This window comes from Urocitellus parryii, chromosome 15, assembly GCF_045843805.1.
Source record: "Urocitellus parryii isolate mUroPar1 chromosome 15, mUroPar1.hap1, whole genome shotgun sequence".
Lineage (NCBI taxonomy): Eukaryota > Metazoa > Chordata > Mammalia > Rodentia > Sciuridae > Urocitellus > Urocitellus parryii.
The window spans coordinates 47,874,764-47,896,441 of NC_135545.1; the positions used below are offsets into that span (position 1 = coordinate 47,874,764).

At 41.3% G+C, this 21,678-nt stretch overlaps 1 protein-coding gene across 1 annotated transcript in view; it reads left to right on the forward strand.

Annotated features, from left to right (window-relative positions):
• The first annotated feature begins 468 nt into the window (after window positions 1-468).
• Window positions 469-21,678, forward strand: part of Pdpr (pyruvate dehydrogenase phosphatase regulatory subunit) — a 40,747-nt gene continuing 19,537 nt past the window's right edge. The window contains exons 1-7 of the mRNA XM_077793246.1: window positions 469-685; window positions 7,928-8,212; window positions 12,929-13,062; window positions 18,922-19,003; window positions 19,097-19,260; window positions 20,340-20,461; window positions 21,231-21,348. Coding sequence (XP_077649372.1) covers window positions 7,989-8,212; window positions 12,929-13,062; window positions 18,922-19,003; window positions 19,097-19,260; window positions 20,340-20,461; window positions 21,231-21,348 — 844 coding nt within the window. The 5' untranslated portion in view covers window positions 469-685; window positions 7,928-7,988. The remainder of the gene's footprint in view (window positions 686-7,927; window positions 8,213-12,928; window positions 13,063-18,921; window positions 19,004-19,096; window positions 19,261-20,339; window positions 20,462-21,230; window positions 21,349-21,678) is intronic.

The following is a 21,678-nucleotide window of genomic DNA, read 5'->3' on the forward strand; positions in this document are numbered from 1 at the left end:
GGACTTGTCTGAGGCTCTAGTGACTGAGCGGCTCTTCCTCAGAGCCCGGACGAGCTGGGAAGGAGCCACGGGTGAGGTCAGCAGGGAACTCTGGTTCGCTAATCGTGCCTCCGAGGCCTGACCAGGCAGGCACGTCGGCTCTGGGGTCCGCTCTGCCAGAGCCTCGCCAGGAAGGCCAGAGGCAGCGGCGCGACCACCAGTCCTGGGCCTTCTAAGCGCTGGACTGGACGCTGCTCTAGACAGCGGACCCGCGGGGGAAGGACCAGGACATAGGCCTCGAGGTACAAAGAGCCCCCCAAACCGCTCACGCTTCAGCGGGACCTGCAGCCCCGACGTCGCCATCCCACTTGCAGTGACCAATGCGGGCGCTGGGCCCAAGTTCTAAACCCGGGGCGGAGCCTCGCGAGACCCAAACAAGCCCACGTGGCAGGGGCGGGACCGCCGCGGTGACGTCACTGCGCGCTCGTGCGCAGCCGAGGTCGCGCGCCCGCCATATCCTTGCGGGGGGCCGTAAAGCGCGGAAGGTCGCGGGCCCGGTCTTCCCCGGAACTTTTTATTCCTCAGGCCCGCCCCTCTTCCCCCACCCGCTTCCCGCTTTCCGGCCCGCGGCGAGCCCCGCAACCGCCGTGCCGCGCCTCGCTTCTGCCGCCGTGTTGTTGAGCGCGGAGAGCGAGCGGCAGCTGAGGTAAGGAGACAGCCGTGGGGTCGCTCTGGCTCTCTCGGCCCGCGCGGCCCTCGCGCCCCGGGACCCCCGTGTTGCCCGCTTCGCGCTTGCATCTGTCCCAGAAGCCGTCCCTTGGTCCCCCGCTGCCCGTGGGCTTCGCCTTGTTCTCCTGGAAAGACGCGTCCTGGCGTCAGTCCACCCGCGTTGTTCGTGCCTCGGGAGCCCGCGCCTGCTGTCCGGGCCTTCGCGCTGGCTCTTCCAGGTGCGCGCGTTTCAGCCCAACGCCCGCGGCGGCCCGCGGACCCCGCTGCATCTGGAAAGTGCACGCCCCTGCAGCGCAGTCTGCTCCCGGCGCGGCTAGCCCGGTCCCGCGTCTCCGCAGGTGAAATCGTTTTCCCGCCTTCACGCGCGTGGTCCACCTGTGCTTTGCTCACTCAGACTGCTGCAGCGTCTGGCAGAAGTTATCTGATGGTCTAGGCCAGGGCGGTGGGATTTCCTCCTAACGTGTGGCACTTTGGGACTGCTGTGTGTGATACTCGGTTGAGTCGGGAATCTGCAAGCCTCTTTTGCGCGTGCATTGAAAGCACAGTGTGCAGGGCTGGGGTGGAGAGTGGGAGAGGCCGAACGGTCCGTTTTCCGTGGTAGGGATTTGTGACTGACAAACTCTTGATCACCAGGTGCACTTGTTTAAAACTATAGCACCCTGGACCAAGGGATCAGAATCTCCAGAAGTGGAGCCTGGGGCTTTTGCTTTTAAATCGGTGTCTCTGGCAGTTCTGCGGAGACTGCTGAGTTCTGCTGTGGCAAATGTTGTGTTAGTCCACCTGTACTCACCAAAGTTTCCTTGTGACCAGCAGCCCACCTGTGCCTAATGCTGTAACTCGGGAGCTAGCTCGTCACCTTGCTGCTGTTGGTATAAGCAGATCTGAGCAGAACCAGGCTGTTCAGCAGGAGCTCCTGTCTGTATTACAGTCGTTTTCAAGAACTTTAAAACAAACTCTCTTTAAACCAGATGGTGTTTCATTTCTTTGTCATCTTCAGTATCTTTCTCACTGACTTTACCTCCTTTGCTGTCAAGCTTTTTTTTTTCTTCTTCCCATTTTTCTGCCAAACCTGCTGGAGGTTTTCTCTGGTGTCTTCTCTGTTTACTTTAAACTCTTCTTCCCTCACCTTTTCAGTCTCTTGAAGGTCATGATAAGCACAAGGTCAGCAGTCTCTTGGTTCGTATCACCTTGGGCTTTTAACATGGTTTATTCCAATTTGAAACTCCTCTCTTGTCATGTTTCTTCTGCTACCTTTGCAATTCCATTTTTCTTCCTTGGGGATGGACCTTGGGTTCTGTCCTCATAGCTGCCCTGTCCTGGCTCATCTCCTTTTATTGGAAAGGTAGCAGGGAAGTGGTGATAAACAACAGGTTCTGGTGCCAGACTGGCAGGGTTTGAATCCTGGCTGTGCCCTCACCATGATACAGGAGGTTGGGTGAATCACTGCACATAATGTGTATCTCAGTTTCCTCAAAAGAAGAATAGAAATGATGATGATATCTACCTCGCAGGCTTGTGAAGATTCAGTATTATCTGCAGTGTCTGGCATATTGTAGCTACTCATAAAAATACTTAAAAACAATTCAGTTATCTTCATATCCCCCCAAATCTGGAAACCTAATCTTGAGATCTCCAGTCAACAATGACATTTTTCTTATTTTCTTTGTGTATAGCAGGTGGGTGCATAGTGGTGAACATGTTGGAGGTTGAGGGAGGTGGATTTTATCTATCTGATCAAATGGTGATGGTCATTCTGTACTCCATAAGTACATCTGAAGTTCAGGATGTGGTGGGTTAGGCCACCACATCAGTCATGGTGAAACTGAAATCACTCTGGGTGAGTGTATGGAAGGAGAGAAATTGTCTTCATAAAGTTCTGAGGACCAGGGCAGAGGAGAGGGATCAGCAAAGAGGTGTTTAGAAAAGAAGTTGTAGTGAGGGGAAAGGGAAAATAATACAAGGGGGAGAAATGAATTACAGTAGAGGGGGTAGAGAGAAGAGGGGAGGGGAGGGGGGATAGTAGAGGATAGGAAAAGCAGCAGAATACAACAGACACTAGTATGGCAATATGTAAATCAATGGAAGTGTAACTGTGATTCTGCAATCTGTATACGGGGTAAAAATGGGAGTTCATAACCCACTTGAATCAAAGTGTGAAATATGATATATCAAGAACTATGTAATGTTTTGAACAACCAACAATAAAAAAAAAAAGAAGTTGTAGAGGACCTTGTATGTGGGTAGGAAGAAATGATCGGCTGTTAATTACTATTGAGAGGTCAAGTGTTATAGTGCCAGGAGAATGTCCTTGGAAACCAGCAACTAGAGTGTTATTGGCAAGATTAGTGTCAGTATTATGGTGGGACAGATGCCTGAATGCTGTAAGTTAAGGAGAGATCTAAGTATAAAACAGTATATGCAGTCCTTTCTGTTTACTAATTTATTGTCAAGTGAAAATGACAGGTTGCTAGGATTTTGCATATATGTGTTTGGTTTGGGGATTGAACCCAGGGCCTTTGGCATGCAAGGTAAGCACTCTACCACTTAGCTACATCCCCAGCTCAAGAATGAATTTCTGTTTAAAAATTGCCTGGCAGATTGCCCAGGTACTCAGGAATGAGTAAATTAAGACTGAAGATCCATATGGTATCAGTGTCATCAGGGCAGCCATTGCTGTAGAAACAAAAATTGTGTTATAATACCATTAGCACCAGTGTTGGTGAATCATTGTGTGGTGGGAAATCTTAATTCCTTCCTGTTTTTGAGTTTTTGCAAAGACTATATTTTGTGATTTGGATTTTTTTTTGTTGTTTGTTTTTTGTGGTATTAGAGAATGAAATCTACCATTGAGTTACATCACCAGCCCTCTTTAGTTTGAGACAGGGTCTCAATAAGTTGCTAAGGCTGGCCTTGAACTTTCAATCTAGCTCAATTAGCAACTTTTAATTTTAAAAATTCTAAATCACTCCAGGTGCAGTGATGCATGCCTATAATCTCAGGGAGGATGAGGCAGGAAGATGGAAAATTTGAGGCCAGCCTCAGGAACCTCGTGAGACCCTGTCTTCAAAAAATAAAAAGGAATTGTAATGAAAATAAATAAATAAAATCATAAAAAAATAAAATGAAAAGGGATGGAGGTTTGGCTTTGTTATAGAGTGCCCTTGAGTTTAATCCCCAGTATCACAAAGGGGAAAAAGAAAAGCTAATTGAAGAAAGTTGTGGAGTTTTTATTTCATGTCTTAAATCACCTGAGAGAGACTTGAGCATATTAAAATGCTGAGAAGGAGCCAGGTGGCACAGAAACAACACAGGTACGTGAAGAGAGGACAGTTGATGGAGTTGGGGTGCAGAAAAGGAAGGCGGAGGTGGCTGGGACTCTAGTGGAGAGATGCACTGTGAACCAGCAGAGAGTTGCAGGTAAAGGTAGGTTCATAGGAGGCATTTCAGGAAGGAGCTGAGACAGGCTGCTTAGAGGGAGGGAAGAAAGGAGGTGGGTGGAAAGTGATAGAGGAGCATGCTATGGATTCAGAACCTGTCTGTGGGGGAGCCTTGACCTGTTGGGGTGCTTGCTAGCCTTAGTCTGAAGGAGTGGGGGCTTTTTGAGCATGACTAGATGGTAATGGTTGGGAATTTAGGAGGATAGCCAGTTAGGTGGGTGGCCCAGGGTTGTGTGGCGTGACAGTTCGAAGCCTGCATTTCCCTTGGGAAGGGTGGGTATTTGTTGTGGGAATGGTAGTCTGGAGGGTACAGTAGAGAAGTCTGTAGGGGGCGTGGGCCATGAAGAGAAATTGGCTACGTTTATATGAGATTATAGAAAGACTAGTTGTGTGGAGAAGCTTATAGATACCAACGACCAGGAAGGTGAGGCATGGTGGCAACCACAAGGTGGCCATGATAATCAGTCTCCACTTGCATGAAGTTTCTCTTGCCATGCAGTTTGTGCCTCCATTGACTGCAGATCTGAATCCTCTCTGATGACAGCATGGACTTATGGGGAGCCACCTGTGGGTCATTATGCTGATAGTGGAGGTGGTAGTGGCTTTATTGTCAATGTGCTGCCCTGATGCCCATGTTTACTACTCCCGGTGTCTTCAGCCTCAATCTTCTTGTACTTTAATGCTAGTATAGTCTGCTAGTAGATCAGTCTTATGTTTCTTAAAGCAGTCCTCTGTTTTGCTGCTAAATTTTATTAAATCCTGTCTTTGTCACATTCAGCCTGTAGTAACTCATTGTATAACTGACCACATCAGACCAAGTATTAGTCTCTATGGTCTGGCTCTACTTCAGTTCCTACTTCCCAGCATTCATTATAGATTTTTTTGGGCTTTGTGCCAGGGTCCTTACTGTCCTCCCAAACAGATATCATGGTCATATTTATTTTATCCTTTCTCTTTTGTGTTTCCCATCACTTTGTCTCTGTCTAAAATATAACCCAACCCCCCCCCCCCCCCCCGGGCCAAGACTCAGCTCACTTCTTACCTTCCTAGTCTAGTTTCTATTTCTGCTAGTGCTGCTAGCCTTTACCTTTTTCCTTTTCTAACCTATTATATTTGTTGTCTTGTAGAAATGTTTGCTTGCTTACCAACTGTGACTTGGGTGTATAAATGATAAGCCTACATGACTGACAATCCTCTCCTTCCTAGGGAAAGATATCTGATACTTAAATCTCCACCAGACCACCTGTGGAAGCTTGAGGCCTACTATCCTTCTCTTGGACTCTGGGGCTCATCTCTTCTTTCCTTCTGAAGGATTCCATTCTTTGATATTGGCCCCTTTCCCTTTTGCTGGGCCATTCCTACCAGAAGAAAACGTTCTTTTAATATCCCCCATCTTTTAAAAAGCAAACAACTTTGCTTTACCCCACATTTTTCTCTTCTCATTTTTCTACTCCCTTTCAGAGTAAAATGTATGGAGTTGTCTACTCCCTTGTCTTGTCTACTCTTCAATTTGCTCTATTTTGTTTTATCCCTAATCCCTGAAGATGTTTCCTTTTTGAGGACATCAAGGCCTTTATGTTTCTGCATCCCTTTGGACACGTGGTTGTCTTGCCTGATTGTTCAACACCATCTGCCGTTAACACCACCTCACCTCCCCTTTTTTTGTGTGTGTGGCATTGGGGGTCAAACCCAGGGCCTCATGCATGCCAGGCAAGTGCTGTACCACTGAGCTACATCCCCAGCCTCTGCAGTTAACCTCTTCTTGAAACACTTTCTTCTCCTGGCATCTGTGACATGCCTCTGCCTGGCTTTTCTCTGTGCACTGACTACTCTTTCTCCATCTCTGTAGCCAGTTCTCTTTTTATCTGGATGCTCTTTTTAAGTCCAACACAGTATTCTGTTCTTATCGCTTGTCCTTTCCTTCTTGTTCCAGTCTGTAAATACTGGGGAACCTCGGGTGCTCTTCTCCTTCCTCTCTAAATGACAGGGTTTTAAACATTGTATTTAAGGGTAAGGACACCCCTAACTGTTTACCATATTGCCATCTTATATATCCAGCTGTTGCTTGGCATTTCTAAGTAACATTTAGTTGTCCATTCCCCTATGCCTACCCTTTCGCTCACTGTCTTTCCTCACTTCTTTCCTTCCTTCCTTCCTCATTCCTAGTCTTTCACACTAACTGGCACTAGTTGATTATCCCAGAATCTTAGCTATCATCCCTTTTACTCCTTTTTCCAACTTTGATAAAATTCACTTCGTTAGCACAGAAGTTCTCTCATTTCAGAAACTTTCTCTGATTGCCACCATCTAGTGTAAGCCATGCTACCCTTCGTAGGCTTGGACTACTGCAGTAGCTTCCTAATTCTCTACTTTTCTCATTCTACCATCCACCCTAGCATGGAGCCAGACTGACCTGTGAAAAATATAGCAGGTTATTCCACTCCCCTCGTTCAGTGAGTTTTCTTTACACTTAGAATAAAATTCTATCTCCTCATGATGGTTGTTTCTGCCTTTATCTCCAGATTTATCTGGATTATTTTCCTTTTAACATGCTGCAGACATGCTGACTTCTGTTATTGGTCTCATCAAAGTCTGTCTTACCTCAGGACCTTTTTAAAAATTATTTTTGTTTTTTTATTTGCATACTTTTTTTAAAGAGAGAATTTTTTTAATATATATATATATTTAATATATATATATTTATATATATATATATATATATATATATATATATTTATTTATTTATTTTAGTTTTTGGCAGACAAAACATCTTTGTTTGTATGTGGTGCTGAGGATCGAACCCGGGCCGCATGCATGCCAGGCGAGCATGCTACCGCTTGAGCCACATCCCCAGCCCCATTTGCATACTTTTTTATTGGTTCTTTTTAGTTATACATGACGGTAGAGTCCATTTTGATAAAATTTTTATACAAACATGGAGTGTATTTTATTCTAATTAGGAATATTATTTACATTTCTTAAAGTAGACTGATATTCATGATAATATATACAAAACAGCAATAAATTTCTTTTTCCCCAATTACTTCATTTTTAAAATATATGACAGCAGAATGCATTACAATTCTTGTTATACATATAGAGCACAATTTTTCATATCTCTGGTTGTATACAAAATATATTCATACCAATTTTGTGTCTTTATACATGTACTTTGGATAATAATGATCTTCACATTCTACCATCATTTATAACTCCATACCCCCTTCCTTCCCCACCTCAGGACCTTTATACATATTTGTTTTTCTGTGTAAACACTCATATGGTTGGTTCCTTCTCATCTGTCAGGTCTCTTTTCAAATGTCACCTTCCTTGAAGACCTTTTCTAACCATCCTACTTTAAATATGCCCCTAGTTATTACTCTATTACATTAACGTTTTTTACTTTTTTTTGTATATTGGTTGCCTCTCACTAATTCACACAAACTCTCAAATATAACTTTTTTAAAAAATATATTTTTAATTGTAGATGGACACAATACCTTTATTTTTATGTGGTGCTGAGGGTTGAACCCAGTGCTTCACACTTGCTAGGCAAGCTCTCTACCACTGAGCCACAGCCCTAGCCCCTCAAATGTAACTTTTATAAAGGCAGAGACTTCCTTATTCTTGTTCACTTCTATATCTATACTTAGCAAAGTGTCTGAAACTCAGGTCCTCAAATATGTCATATGAATTATTACTATTCTTTGTTAAATCATTTTCTTGTTTGTTCTATGCGTTGAGTTAAATGTAATGAAATATGCTTGCTTCTCTCTGTCTAGTTTGAATTCCTGGGATTGCCTTAGCTAGCAAGAACATAGTTCCTGGTTGGTGACAGACATAATGTTTTACCGGTTGCTATCAATTGCCCGAAGACGAAGAACCAGCCCAGGATGGCAGAACTGGTCCTCGGCGAGAAACAACACATCAACTGCTGAGGCACAATCTATTACCCTGCCTGCCCAGGCCCAGGTTGTCATCTGTGGGGGTGGAATCATGGGCACATCTGTGGCCTATCACCTCTCCAAGATGGGGTGGACAGATATTGTCCTTTTGGAGCAGGGCAGGTAAGGATCAAATGGGACTTAGCTTGTGGCTGTGCTGTACACAAGGGACTCCCTCATTCCCTCTCTTCTCCACGGTAATGTCCCACCAATAGTTAATTCAAATGTTGCCCAGTGTCATGAGAAGAACTGAGGTGAAATCTTCTGCACTTTGTTTAGTGATACTAATGTTTGGGTTTTTAGAAAGGTAGTAGATTTCAACAAAACAAGTATCTTAAAAGGATTTATATAGAGATTACACTTGCATACCTGTAATCTCAGTTAACTTGGTAGTATGAGACAGAAGGATTGCAAGTTGGAGTTCTGAGACACTGTCTCAGAAACAAACAAATAACAAAAAGGGGCTGGGGATGTAGTCAGTGGTAGAGCACCCTGGGCTCAGTCCCTAGTACTGAAAAGAAAAAAAAAAAAAAAGGATGTATGTGTTTACAACACATTTTATCTCATTCTCTTTGTTGTCACCCAGTAGTTTAAGTCCTGTGACTTTGAACTGAGATAAAAGTGATTGCATTCTGCCTATATCTCCATTATTGATTTCCATTTATTTATTTATTTATTTTTATCATGCAAGGCAGATGCTTTGCTACTGAGCTACATCCCAGCCCTTATTTTTTTAATATATATATATATTTTTATTTAATATTTATTTTTTAGTTCTCGGCAGACACAACATCCTTGTTTGTATGTGGTGCTGAGGATCGAACCCGGGCTGCACGCATGCCAGGCGAGCACGCTACCGCTTGAGCCACATCCCCAGCCCCAATATATATATTTTTAATTACAGATGGACACAGGCTGGGGTTGTGCTCAGCAATAGAGCACTCGCCTCGAATGTGTGAGGCCCTGGGTTTGATCCTCAGCACCACATAAAATAAGTAAATAAATTAAAATAAAGGTATTGTATTCAACTACAACTGGAAAATAAATGTTTAAAAAAATCATAGATGGACACAATACCCTTATTTATTTATTTTTATGTGGTGCTAAGAATTGAACCCAGTGCTTTACACATGATAGGCAAATGCTCTACCACTGAGCCCCAGTCCTAATTAGCTTACTTTTGAACAGCTTTAAATGTACAGAAAAACTGAGGGTTATTATAAAATTCCCATATACCCTATGCACTTTCTTTTATTATTTTTAATTTTTTTAAAAAAATATTTATTTTATAGTTGGACACAATGCCTTTATTTCACTCATTTATTTTTTACATGGTGCTGAGGATCAAACCCAGGGTCCCATGCATTCGAGACGAGCACTCTACTGCTGAGCCACAACCCCAGCCCTTAATTTTTAAATTTATTTATTATTTTTAATATTTTTAGTTGTCAATGGACTTTTAATTGATTTATTTGTGTGTGGTGCTGAGAGTTGAACTCAGTCTCACACAAGCTAGGCAAACCCTCTACCACTGAGCTATAACCCCATCCTCCCTACATCCACTTTCACCTAACATCTTACGTTATTACAATTACCGAATCAGAACTCATGCATTAGTATTAACAAAAGCTCATTCTTTATTTATTTTTGTTCACTTTTCTCCTAATATCCTTTTTCTATTCTAGGATCCCACCAAGGATCCATTTCTCCCAGTCATCATATGTCTTCTCAGACTCCTAAGAGCTGTGACAGTTTCTTGGACTTTCCTTGTTTTTGGTGACCTTGACAGTTTTGAGTTTTCTGTAACATTTTAGACTTCAACAAAAATTTGTGCTTGTAAAATAGTGTAAATTACATTAGGTAAACAGTTATCTTTTAGCTAGATTTTTATTGCTTTCTTCCCCCAAAAGAAATATGCTTTCTTTATGGGCTTTGCCTCTTTTTCAGTTTTTGCCTTCCTTTAGATGAATCACATATTTTTAGTATTCTATTTTATCTCTGTGGACTTTTTTTTTTCAATAGTTTTTTAGTTGTCAATGGACCTTTATTTTTTTGTGGTGCCGAGAATTGAAGCCAGTGCCTCATACATACCTGTTAAGTGCTTTACCACTGAGCCACAACCCCAGCCCCTATCTTTGTGGACTTTTAAGCTACTCTGTATCATCATCATCATCATCATCATCAGTTATTGTTATTGACAGATATCACTATATTGACCAGGCTGCTATTGAACTTGTGACCCTCCTGCCTTTGTATTATTATTATTTTTTTTTAAAGAGAGAGAGAGTGAGAGAGAGAGAGAATTTTTTAATATTTATTTTTTTTAGTTATTGGCGGACACAACATCTTTGTTTGTATGTGGTGCTGAGGATCGAACCTGGGCCGCACGCATGCCAGGCCAGCGTGCTACCGCTTGGGCCACATCCCCAGCCCTGTATTATTTTTTTAATGATTATAGAGATCAGAATATGTATTCTTTTTTCCTCCTTTTGTGGTGTTGGTGATTTAACACAGGGCCTTCTGCATGGTAGGCAAGTGCTATACCACTGATCTACACCCACAGCCCCATGTATTCTGTTTTTTGTTTTGTTTTTAGTAGTATTTTTAAAAAAATATTTATTTTTTAGGTGTAGATGGACACAACACAATGCCTTTATTTTTATGTGGTGCTGAGGATCGAACCCGGGTCCCGCCCGTGTGAGGCAAGCGATTTACCGTTGAGCCACAGTCCCAGCCCTAGTAGCATTTTTTAATCATAAAATTCTTAGTTTCAACAGAGAAACATTACAGCCCTATGTATTCTTAATTTATTTGTCCATTATGAAGTACTACTATACCACTACTTGAGTATTGTTGGACATAACAGTATAATTGTTTACCTCCTTTTGCCCTTTGTGTTATTGTATATTTTAATTCTATATATTTTATAAATTCTGTAATAATTGGCATATTTGCATTAATAATATTTTTCTAGCAAATTTATTTTGAAATAACTTAATTCACTAAAAAGCTTCAAGAACAGTACAGAGAATATCCATATCTTTTTTACCAAAGTTCCCCCATTGTCAACATTCTAATGTACCCGTTGTATCACCTGCTCTGTTCTTTGTAGATGGGTATACACATAGCCATGAGAGAGAGAGAGAGAGAGGAGAGAGTGTGTGTATATATTCCCTTTTTTATAACTATCACAGCATAAGTTGCAGACCTGATAACCCAGCACCTCTAAGCATTTCAGGGTGTTTTTTTCCTCAAAAAACAAGTGCAACCTCCTACATAACCATCATACCTGAATATCAGGAAAATATGAATACAACACTACTATCAGATTCATCAGCCTCACTCAGATTTTGCCAACCATTCCAATAAAGTCTCTCTGTCCTTTCTGGTCCAGTATTCTCTCCAGGAACTTGTGTTCAGTTGTCATGTCTCTTCTGCTGGCACAGTTCTTCAGCCCTTCCCTGTTCCCATGTCCTTGACAGTTTTAAGGAGTACAGGCCTTTCTCTCTGTGGGATAATTCTCAGTTTGGGTTCAACTGATATTTTCTTGTGATCAAACTCGAGTCACACAGTTTTTCAACAACAGTGTATTGCATTCCATACCAGTCATCCTTGTCAGGTGCATAGGTCATTGGCTGTTAGTCTGTTCACAGAGTTGTACGTCTGTCACTACAATGAGACCAAAAATTTTAGGCAGGAAGACCAAAGAAATGGTGCTAGGCTTTTTGCAGTGTACCACACCAGGAAGTGCATGGCTGGCATGTACTACTGGTGGGAATAATCCTGATCACCCAGTTTTGTTAGTGTCCTCTGAGTATCTCTGTGGGAGCCACTTTTTTTTTTTTTTTTTTGGCGTTGGAGATTGAATCAGACTAGGCAAGCACTCTTACCATGGAGCTACATCCTCACCTCCCCCTCCTTCCAGTTTTTGAGATAATCTCACAAAATGGCCTAGGCTAGCTTTGAACTTTGAATAGCTGGGATTACAAATGTGCCCTGCCCCTTCTGCCCTCTTATAATGGGCTAGCAACCTTTGGGGAGATGGATTCTGAGATTTTGCCAATATCTTAATGTCATACCTCCACTTATCAGGCTTAACTTCCATTGGCAGTTGACTGCACCTACCACCATGATGCTTGCCAAATGGTGAGGTTTCTTTCCTCATCCTTCTTCTTTTAGTTGGCATTCTACTGTCGGAAAGTTTTTCCTCTACCTCATTTACTTATTTGCTTAAATGCACACACATATCAGTTTAGAGTGCTTGCCTAGCACATGTGAGGTGCTGGATTTGATCCTTAGCACCACATAAAAAATATATTAAAAAAAAAACCTTTTCATTCTTTTTGTAGTTGTAGATGGACACAATGCCTTTATTTTTATTTATTTATATGTGGTGCTGAGGATTGAACCCAGGGACTCTCACATGCTAGGCATGCACTCTACTGCTGAACCACAGTCCCAGTCCACTCTTTTTTTTAATTGTAGATATTTTTGTTGTTGATGGATCTTTATTTTATTCACTTGTTTATATGTGGTGCTGAGAAAAAAAGACATGCTAGGCAAGTGCTGTGCTGAGCCACAACCCCACTGAGCCACCAGCCCATCCCTTATTCTTAAAATTATATTTCTGACATTCTCCTTAAGGCGAGAGCAACTATCAGAACTCAGGGAGTTCTATCTTGGGAGAGATGGAACTCCCACCCCAGATAGATTTGGTGATCTCCAAAATTTTAAACCGTATTTGCATTTTTTGATATTACAAACAATATTATAATGAGGGTTCTCGAACATACTCCGATATGTGAGTCTACCTAATAGCATTTTGCATCCGTCTTGCAGGTTGGCTGCTGGCTCCACCAGGTTCTGTGCTGGCATCCTGAGCACTGCCAGGCAGTTGACCATTGAGCAGAAGATGGCAGACTATTCAAACAGACTCTACCATCAGTTAGAGCAAGAAACAGGGATCCAAACAGGTAAGCAGGTAATTTGCCATTTACTGGTCTGTCTCTAGACTAAAAGTATTTACTCTATCTGATCCTATACCAGGTTTGCTTGGTGATTTGGTAATTAAGACTAGGGTTTTAGTCCAGTCTGCCACCAACTGGAACGTTACCATGGGCAAGTCACATAACTTGTTGAGCTGTTAGATTTCAGGTGTGTGCCTCCACGCCTGGCTTTAAACTGAAATTTAAAAAAACAAAAAAAATTTTTTTTAAGCCGTAGGAGGGACACAACACCTTTATTTTATTATGTTTTATGTGGTGCTGAGAATCGAACCCAGTGCTTTACATGTGCTAGGTGAGCACAATAACACTGAGCCACAACCCCAAACCAAACTGAAAAAATTTTTTATATGTATGTATTTAGTTGTTGATGGACCTTTATTTTATTTATTTATGTAATGCTGAGAATCAAATCCAGTACCCCACACGTGCTGGGCAAGAGCTCTACCACTGAGCCACAACCCCAGCCCTCAAACTGAAATTTAACTGACAAGTTATAGTCTTTATCTGTAAGGGTTGTCCCCCCGCACGCACATGGCCTAATATATTGGTTTGTGTTTTTAAAATTAACAAGTAAGTGCCCATCAACTTTTCTCAGTCTATTCAAATCCTACTTACTGAAAAATCCGGATGTATCAGTAATTTATGAAGAGTCTATTTCAGACACCATTCACCTTACCTAGACCTCATCTCTCTAAAAACTTTTATATTACATTTTTAAATTTTTTTTTCATTTGTAGATGGACACAATACCTTTATTGTATTTGTTTATTTTTATATGGTGTTGAAGATTGAACCCAGTGCCTCACACATGCTAGGCAAGTGCTCTACCACTGAGCCACAACCCCAGCTTCTTATGTGACAGCTTCTTTTGTTAATACATGTATTTAACAATTCATCATGTGCTCTCTGTACCATATTTTTTTTTTTTTTTTAAAGAGAGTGAGAGAGAGGGAGAGAGAGAGAGAGAATTTTTTTTTATATTTATTTTTTAGTTCTCGGCGGACACAACATCTTTGTTGGTATGTGGTGCTGAGGATCGAACCCGGGCCGCACGCATGCCAGGCGAGCGCGCTACCGCTTGAGCCACATCCCCAGCCCTGTACCATATTTTTTTAAAAAAAATTTTTTTAGTTGTAGATGGACAAAATACCTTTATTTATTTATTTTTATGTGGTACTTAGGATCGAACCCAGTGCCTTACACGTGCAAGGCAAGCGCTCTACCACTGAACCACAACCCTAGTCCCTATCTGTACTTACTTTATATCTGAAATTATTTCTCTTATTTCCTCAAATATGGTAACTTTTTTTTATGTACAAGGGATTGAACCCAGGGGCGCTTGACCATTGAGCTACATCCCAAGCCCTTTTTATAATTTTGAGACAGGGTCTTGCTGAATGCTCAGGGCCTCACTAAGTTTCTGAGTCTGGCTTTGAACTTCTGATCTTCGTACCTCAGCCTCCCAAGCCACTGGGATTACAGGTGTGCACCACTGCGCCCAGCCACCTTTTTTTTTTTTTTTTTTTAATAATTTTTATTTTATTTTTTAGGTGTAGATGGACACAACACAATGCTTTCATTTTTATGTGGTGCTGAGGATCAAAACTGGGTCCTGCCCATGCTAGGCGAGCACTCCACTGCTGAGCCACAATCCTAGCCCCCAGCCACTTTTAATAATAGTTAAATAAAAGTACATTTTAGGCTGTTTTCCAGATTAACACATAATCCTATTTCATTTTTTAACTGCAGAGCGGTGTTCCATAGCACCTGCCATTCAAAGCTTGTCATCTATTTATAGGTCCCCCCACATTTTTTAATTTTTTAATTTTTAATTTTTTTATTTTTTTTAAGAGAGTGGGAGGGAGAGGGAAAGAGAGAGAGAGAGAGAAAGAATTTTTTAATATTTATTTTTTAGTTCTCGGCAGACACAACATCTTTGTTTGTATGTGGTGCTGAGGATCGAACCCGGGCCGCATGCATGCCAGGCGAGCGCGCTACCGCTTGAGCCACATCCCCAGCCCCACATTTTTTTTTAAATATTTTTTTTTTAGTATAGTTGGACATAATACCTTTTTATTTATTTTATTTTTTTTTAAATATTTGTTTCTTAGTTTTGGGTGGACACAATATCTATTTTATTTTTATGTGGTGCTGAGGATCGAACCCAGTGCCTCGCATGTGCTAGGCAAGCACTCTACCCCTCAGCCACAACACCAGCCCCTCCCACCTACTTTTTTGCTACTGTGCCTAGTGGTTCAGTTAAGATTTTTGTCCAAATACCTTTTTTTTCCTCCTAATTCTAAAGAGTAGATTCCTTCTAGAAAAGAGATAAGTTGGACAAAGGATATAGGTACTTTATATTTGGATGGTTATTGCCTAATCATTCTCCTAAAGGGTTATACTCTCACCAACAGTATATGAGAGTGCTTCTTTCTTTTTCTTTCCACACTTTTTATTGGTGCATTATAGTTGTACATAGTGATGGGAGTTGTTAAATATTTGTATGTGCATATAATGTAACAATATAATTTGACCAGAATCACTCCCCAGCATTTCCCACTTCCCACCCTTTGGTCCCTTTCTCTACTGATCTCCCTTTGATTTTTAGAAGAGAGAGTGCTTATTTCTTTACAGTCTTCTCAACATTGGGTATTTATTTTTGCTAATCCTGAGGGGTGGAAAAAAACTTTCAGGATTCTTTTTTTTTTTTTTTTTTAAAGAGAGAGTGAGAGAGGAGAGAGAGAGAGAGAGAATTTTTTTAATATTTATTTTTTTTTAATTCTCGGCGGACACAACATCTTTGTTGGTATGTGGTGCTGAGGATCGAACCCGGGCCGCACGCATGCCAGGCGAGCGTGCTACCACTTGAGCCACATCCCCAGCCCAGGATTCTTATTTACATCTCTTTCAGTTAAAAATCATTTCATATGGGGCTGGAGATGTGGCTCAGCGGTAGCGCGCTCGCCTGGCATGCGTGCGGCCTGGGTTCGATACTCAGCACCACATACCAACAAAGATGTTGTGTCCGCCGAGAACTAAAAAATAAATATTAAAAATTCTCTCTCTCTCTCTCTCTCCTCTCTCACTCTCTCTTTAAAAAAAAAAAAATCATTTCATAGGTTTACTGGCCATTTATAATTCTTCTTTGAATTGCCTTTAATTATCATATGTCTCCTTTGTTTCTTTATTTTTTTTAAGAGAGAATTTTTTTTAATATTTATTTTTCAGTTTTCTGTGGACACATCTTTTTTTTTTAATAAATACTTATTGTTTTAAGATACAAAGTTTATTTATTTTTTTGAGAGAGTGAGAGAGGAGAGAGAGAGAGAGGAGGGAGAGAGAGAGAGAGAATTTTCAATATTTATTTTTTAGTTCTCAGCGGACGCAACATCTTTGTTGGTATGTGGTGCTGAGGATCGAACCCGGGTCGCACACATGCCAGGCGAGCGCACTACCGCTTGAGCCACATCCCCAGCCCTGGACACAACATCTTTATTTTATTTTTATGTGGTGCTGAGGATCGAACCCAGCGCCCCGTGCATGCCAGGCGAGCACATTACCGCTTGAGCCATTTCCTCAGCCCTCCTTTGTTTCTTTATTGATCTATAAGAATTCTATTTTATGACTCTTAACATTTTAAAATATTTATTTTAGTTATAACATTATTTGTATGTGGTGCTGTGGATCAAACTCAGTGTCTCATGCATGGTAGGCAAGTGCTCTACCTCTAAGCCACAACCCCAGCCCGTGACTTTTAACATCTAACAACACAAATTATATGTCAGAATTCCTTTAGTCAAAACCTTTAAAGTCTTCTGTAGGAAAATAATGAAATTCTAATCTTATTAATGGGTGGAGTGAAATGTAATTTTTGGGAATGTGATTTAACATAGTATAACATGCTTTATTGTGTAGGTGCATGTACAGTAAGTAGTACCTTCCTCTAAATAATCTTTCATAATGATTACAAAATAGTTGCTGACCCCTTCATCTGTCTTAAAGTGAAATCCAGCGTGTGATTAGCCCACAGATCACTGGCCAAGATCACTGCACAAAGCTGGTATATCTACTATTTTTAAACACCAGGCTCTGAAATTCAGATCCTTTAAACTGGGATCTTCTTGTCATGTCAGTGTAGGGCATATTTATCTGATGATTTCAAGAGATTTTGAACTATTTAAATTATCCTGGGCTGGAGATGTGGCTCAGCGGTAGTGCTCTCGCCTGGCATGCGTGCGGCCCGGGTTCGATCCTCAGCACCACATACCAACGAAGATGTTGTGTCCGCCGAGAACTAAAAAATAAATATTAAAAATTCTCTCTCTCTCTCTCTCCTCTCTCTCTCTCTTTTTTTTTTTTTTTTAGTTCTCGGCAGACACAACATCTTTGTTGGTATGTGGTGCTGAGGATCGAACCCGGGCCGCACGCATGCCAGGCGAGCGCGCTACCGCTTGAGCCACATCCCCAGCCCTCTCACTCTCTTTAAAAAAAATAAAAATAAAAAATAAATAAATAAATTATCCTGACTATACATTCTATTTTAAAAAAATTTTTTTTAGTTGTAGTTGGACAGAATACCTTTATTTTTATTTATTTTTATGTGGTACAGAGAATCGAACCCAGCACCTCACACGTGCTAGGCGAGCATTTTGCCGCTGTGCCACAACCTCAGCCCCCTGTACATCCTAATTTTAAAGATACCTGACTGATCATTGTTTCCTTCACAAGAACTGAAAGTGTTTTAGGATATTCATTGACTCCAGTATAATAGTAGTAATATATCATGGTATTGATTCCAAATTGACTGTTAAACTTGAGGGAAAAAAGGAGCTTGTTGGAAGGATGTTGGGCACTTGTGGAGTTGGCAGGAGGTTGCCAGCTGGAGGCAACCGGGGGGCCAGGATGTGAGGCATAGGAATGGCCAGGACACTGCTGCCCCTAAAATGAGAGCTCTCCAGTCATTAACCCACTTGCTACAAACTGAGGGTCCAGTTGACTAAGCTTAAGTGACAAGCCCATTGTTTGTTTGTACTAGGGAAGGAGAGGGGGGACCTGCCCTCTGATAGATAATGTTATGTGTGGCTGTTGCCAAGAATTATACTCCGACCAAGACTAGGAAGAGGAAAGGTGAAATTGCCTAGGAGTTAAAAAAAAAAAAAAAAAAAAAAAGGATGGATTCTAAGTCACATCTTGCCTAAAAAAGATTCTTTTTTTTTTAGAGAGAGAGAAAGAGAGAAGTTTTTAATATTTATTTTTTAGTTCTCGGTGGACACAACATCTTTGTTGGTATGTGGTGCTGAGGATCGAACCCGGGCCGCACGCATGCCAGGCGAGCGCGCTACCGCTTGAGCCACATCCCCAGCCCCGGGATTCTTGAGCCGTTATTTTTTGTACTGGGTATCAAACTTAGGGGCACTTAACCACTAAGCCACATATCCAGCCCTTCTTGTATTTTATGTAGAGACAGGGTCTCACTGAGTTGCTTAGGCTTTGCTAAGTTGCTGATACTATCTTTGATCTCAAGATCTTCCTGCCTTAGCCTCCTGAGCCACTGGGATTACAGGCATGCCCCACCATGCCCGGCCTATTATGAGCAATCTTATGTACATCAGGACCTCGTTTGTTTCTCAGAAGATGATGAGCTGAGAATATTTATACATCTGGTGTATTTTAAATTTTCACTAAAAGTTCAAAGGAAGCTAATTGGCTTACCTAGGGATGTTGAGTGATATTGTTAGGATTTGGGACACATCTAACCTATAATGCAGTGGAGCCCTCTTTACATTTGGTCTGGTCTGTCTCAGTTTGACTGATGTTTCCTTACAGGTTACATAAGGACAGGCTCAATCTTTCTGGCTCAAACACAGGACCGGCTCATTTCCTTGAAGCGCATCAACTCAAGTTTGAAGTACGTAAGAGGCTAGAAGCCTGTCCTGACTTTGCCAAACTGACCTCGGCAAAGAGCCCATGAATGTCATTGTCCCCTTGTGTTCATTGGCAGTGTTACAGGCATCCCTTCAGAGATCATCTCCCCAAAGAAAGTGGCTGAACTTTACCCTCTCCTCAATGTGCACGACCTGGTGGGGGCCATGCATGTTCCTGAGGATGCTGTGGTGTCCTCTGCTGATGTGGCTCTTGCCCTGGCAAGTGCTGCCTCCCAAAATGGTGAGCAGGTTTTTGTTTTCTTAACATGGGTTTGGGAGAAAGAAGTTACCTGAGAAGTGTCTTATGGTAGGAGGCAATGATTCCAATTCACATTTGGAAAAAATGTCCTCATTGGGTATTCATCTTCCAGCCTTTGAATACTGGATCTCAAGAGTTTTAAAAATATAGTATTTTTTTTTTTTTGGTATCTGTTGATAAGTATTTTTTCTCAGGGTCATATCGAGCTTCCACTCACCCACTGCCCTTGGTAATGGGGATTAAACCCAGGGCCTTGCACATCCTGGATAAGCACTCTACTACTACTGAACTACTCACCCAGCCTGGGCCACATTTTTCATGTTAAAAATTTCGAGTAACTACTGTTTTTTGTTTTTTTTAAAAATATCTTTATTTTTATGAGGTGCTGAGAATTGAACCCAGTGCCTCACGTATGCCAGGAGAGTACGCTACCACTTGAGCCACATCCCCAGCCCCAAGTAACTGCTTTTTATTGCTGATGAGTGATAAGTTTCAGACTTAAGGGAATTCCCCTTCCTCCAGGACTTAAGAAGCTCTAAGGTTAGCCTTGGAGATTGGATGCACAGCTTAAATCATGATCTGGAGTTCAGATGTATGATGGGAAGAGTAGTATCCAGGGTGTTATATACTTTAGGTGAACTGATCATGATGTGGGTAGATTGGGATTTAAGATGCCCTATTTGGGCTGGAGTTGTGGCTCAGTGGTAGAGCGCTCGATTTGCATGTGTGAGACCCTGGGTTCGATCCTCAGCACCACATAAAAATAAAGAAAGATAAAAAAAATCATAAATTAAAAAAAGATGCCCTATTTGAACTCTTTCATCCTTGCTCCATATTTTCAACTAATATGTACTAGACTCTGTTTTTAAATTGATCAGCTATTTTCAGTCTTGAGCAAGGCCCATTACATAGTCTCAAGATGTCATTCCTAAGAGTTTTTATTTCTTAAATTAGAGCACTGACCTACTTATTCAGTTATTCTTTGGGGTGGAGAATCTGCTGCAGATGTTTCATTCTGGAACATCAGATGATGTACCAGCTTTTTCTTTATTTTTGCACAGGTGTTCAGATTTATGACCGGACAACTATTCTTCATATAATGGTCAAAAAAGGCCAAGTTACTGGTGTGGAAACGGATAAAGGACAGATTGAATGCCAGTATTTTGTCAACTGTGCTGGCCAGGTAGGTTAGCAACAATATTGAGCAGATGATTTTCTTATTTAATTTGGATATTTTTGGTGTAGAGCATTAAGATTAATACTGTGATGGACTAAAGAGAAGTTAGGTACTATACTATTTCTTGTTTGGACTGAAAAAATCAGAATTCTTTTATCTGAATCAGAAAATTATACTTATTCCTCAAATAGAAGCATCTGTGACCTTTTCCTCCTTCTGCACCAGGTTATTTGGTGCCATCTGGTCAGGAATGCCAGCAAATAGTTAGACATTGACATGAATTCTTGCTTTTGGGTATTTCCGTAATGTTAAATTTCATTCTACAACCTAGCAGATAAAATATTAGGCTATTTTATTGTATTAGGACCATGTTTGAACACTAAGCTCCTTCTACTTCTGAGGCAAATCGGTACCTTTCCTTCTACTCTGCAGTCTTAAGGTGATCTAGGAAATACTCCTTGCTTTATGAAGTTTACTTAATGATTGGTATCTGGAGTTATTAGTTGAGGCCAGGCATTTTATTAAAAGGGCTTCTGCTGACTGGTAAATCTATTGTCCTTTGATTAAAAGGTTATTTTTATGTTAAAAAATAGTGTTGCTCCCCATCCAAATACTTGAACTAATTAAAGCAGGCTGAAACTTGGCTTCCCACACCTGTCACTCTAGCAAGAGCACACAGAAGCCACTTGAAATTAATTTCTTTTCAAGAGGCTAAACTTGCTCATTTGTGTTTCTGTTCCTCTTCCCACCCACAAATAAATCTGTCCATTTGTAGTGGGCATACGAGCTGGGTCTGTCCAACGAGGAGCCGGTTAGTATCCCGTTACATGCCTGCGAACACTTCTACCTTCTGACTCGCCCCTTGGAGACCCCTCTGCAGAGCAACACACCAAGTGAGGACTTGTATTTTTTTACAATCTTATCTACTTGCCAGTATCCTGTCCTCTGAAAAGGAAGACTTTCTGAAAAGGACAGATTGTACCTGAGTCTTTTATCTTCTGCAGCATGTTACAGGGAGGTAGACTCAATTCTAACTTTTCTGTGATATTTCTTTATGAAAGGATAGTCAAATGGGTATGTCATCAAGCAATTTTTTGTTTTTGTTTTTGCAAACTTTAGTCCCAAAAAGAGGTAATTGAGAATATTTGGAATGTAACTTTCAGTTTTTAATTTGAATGCTATCAATTGTAGAAATGTTACAGGTAAACCATAAACTTGGGTGG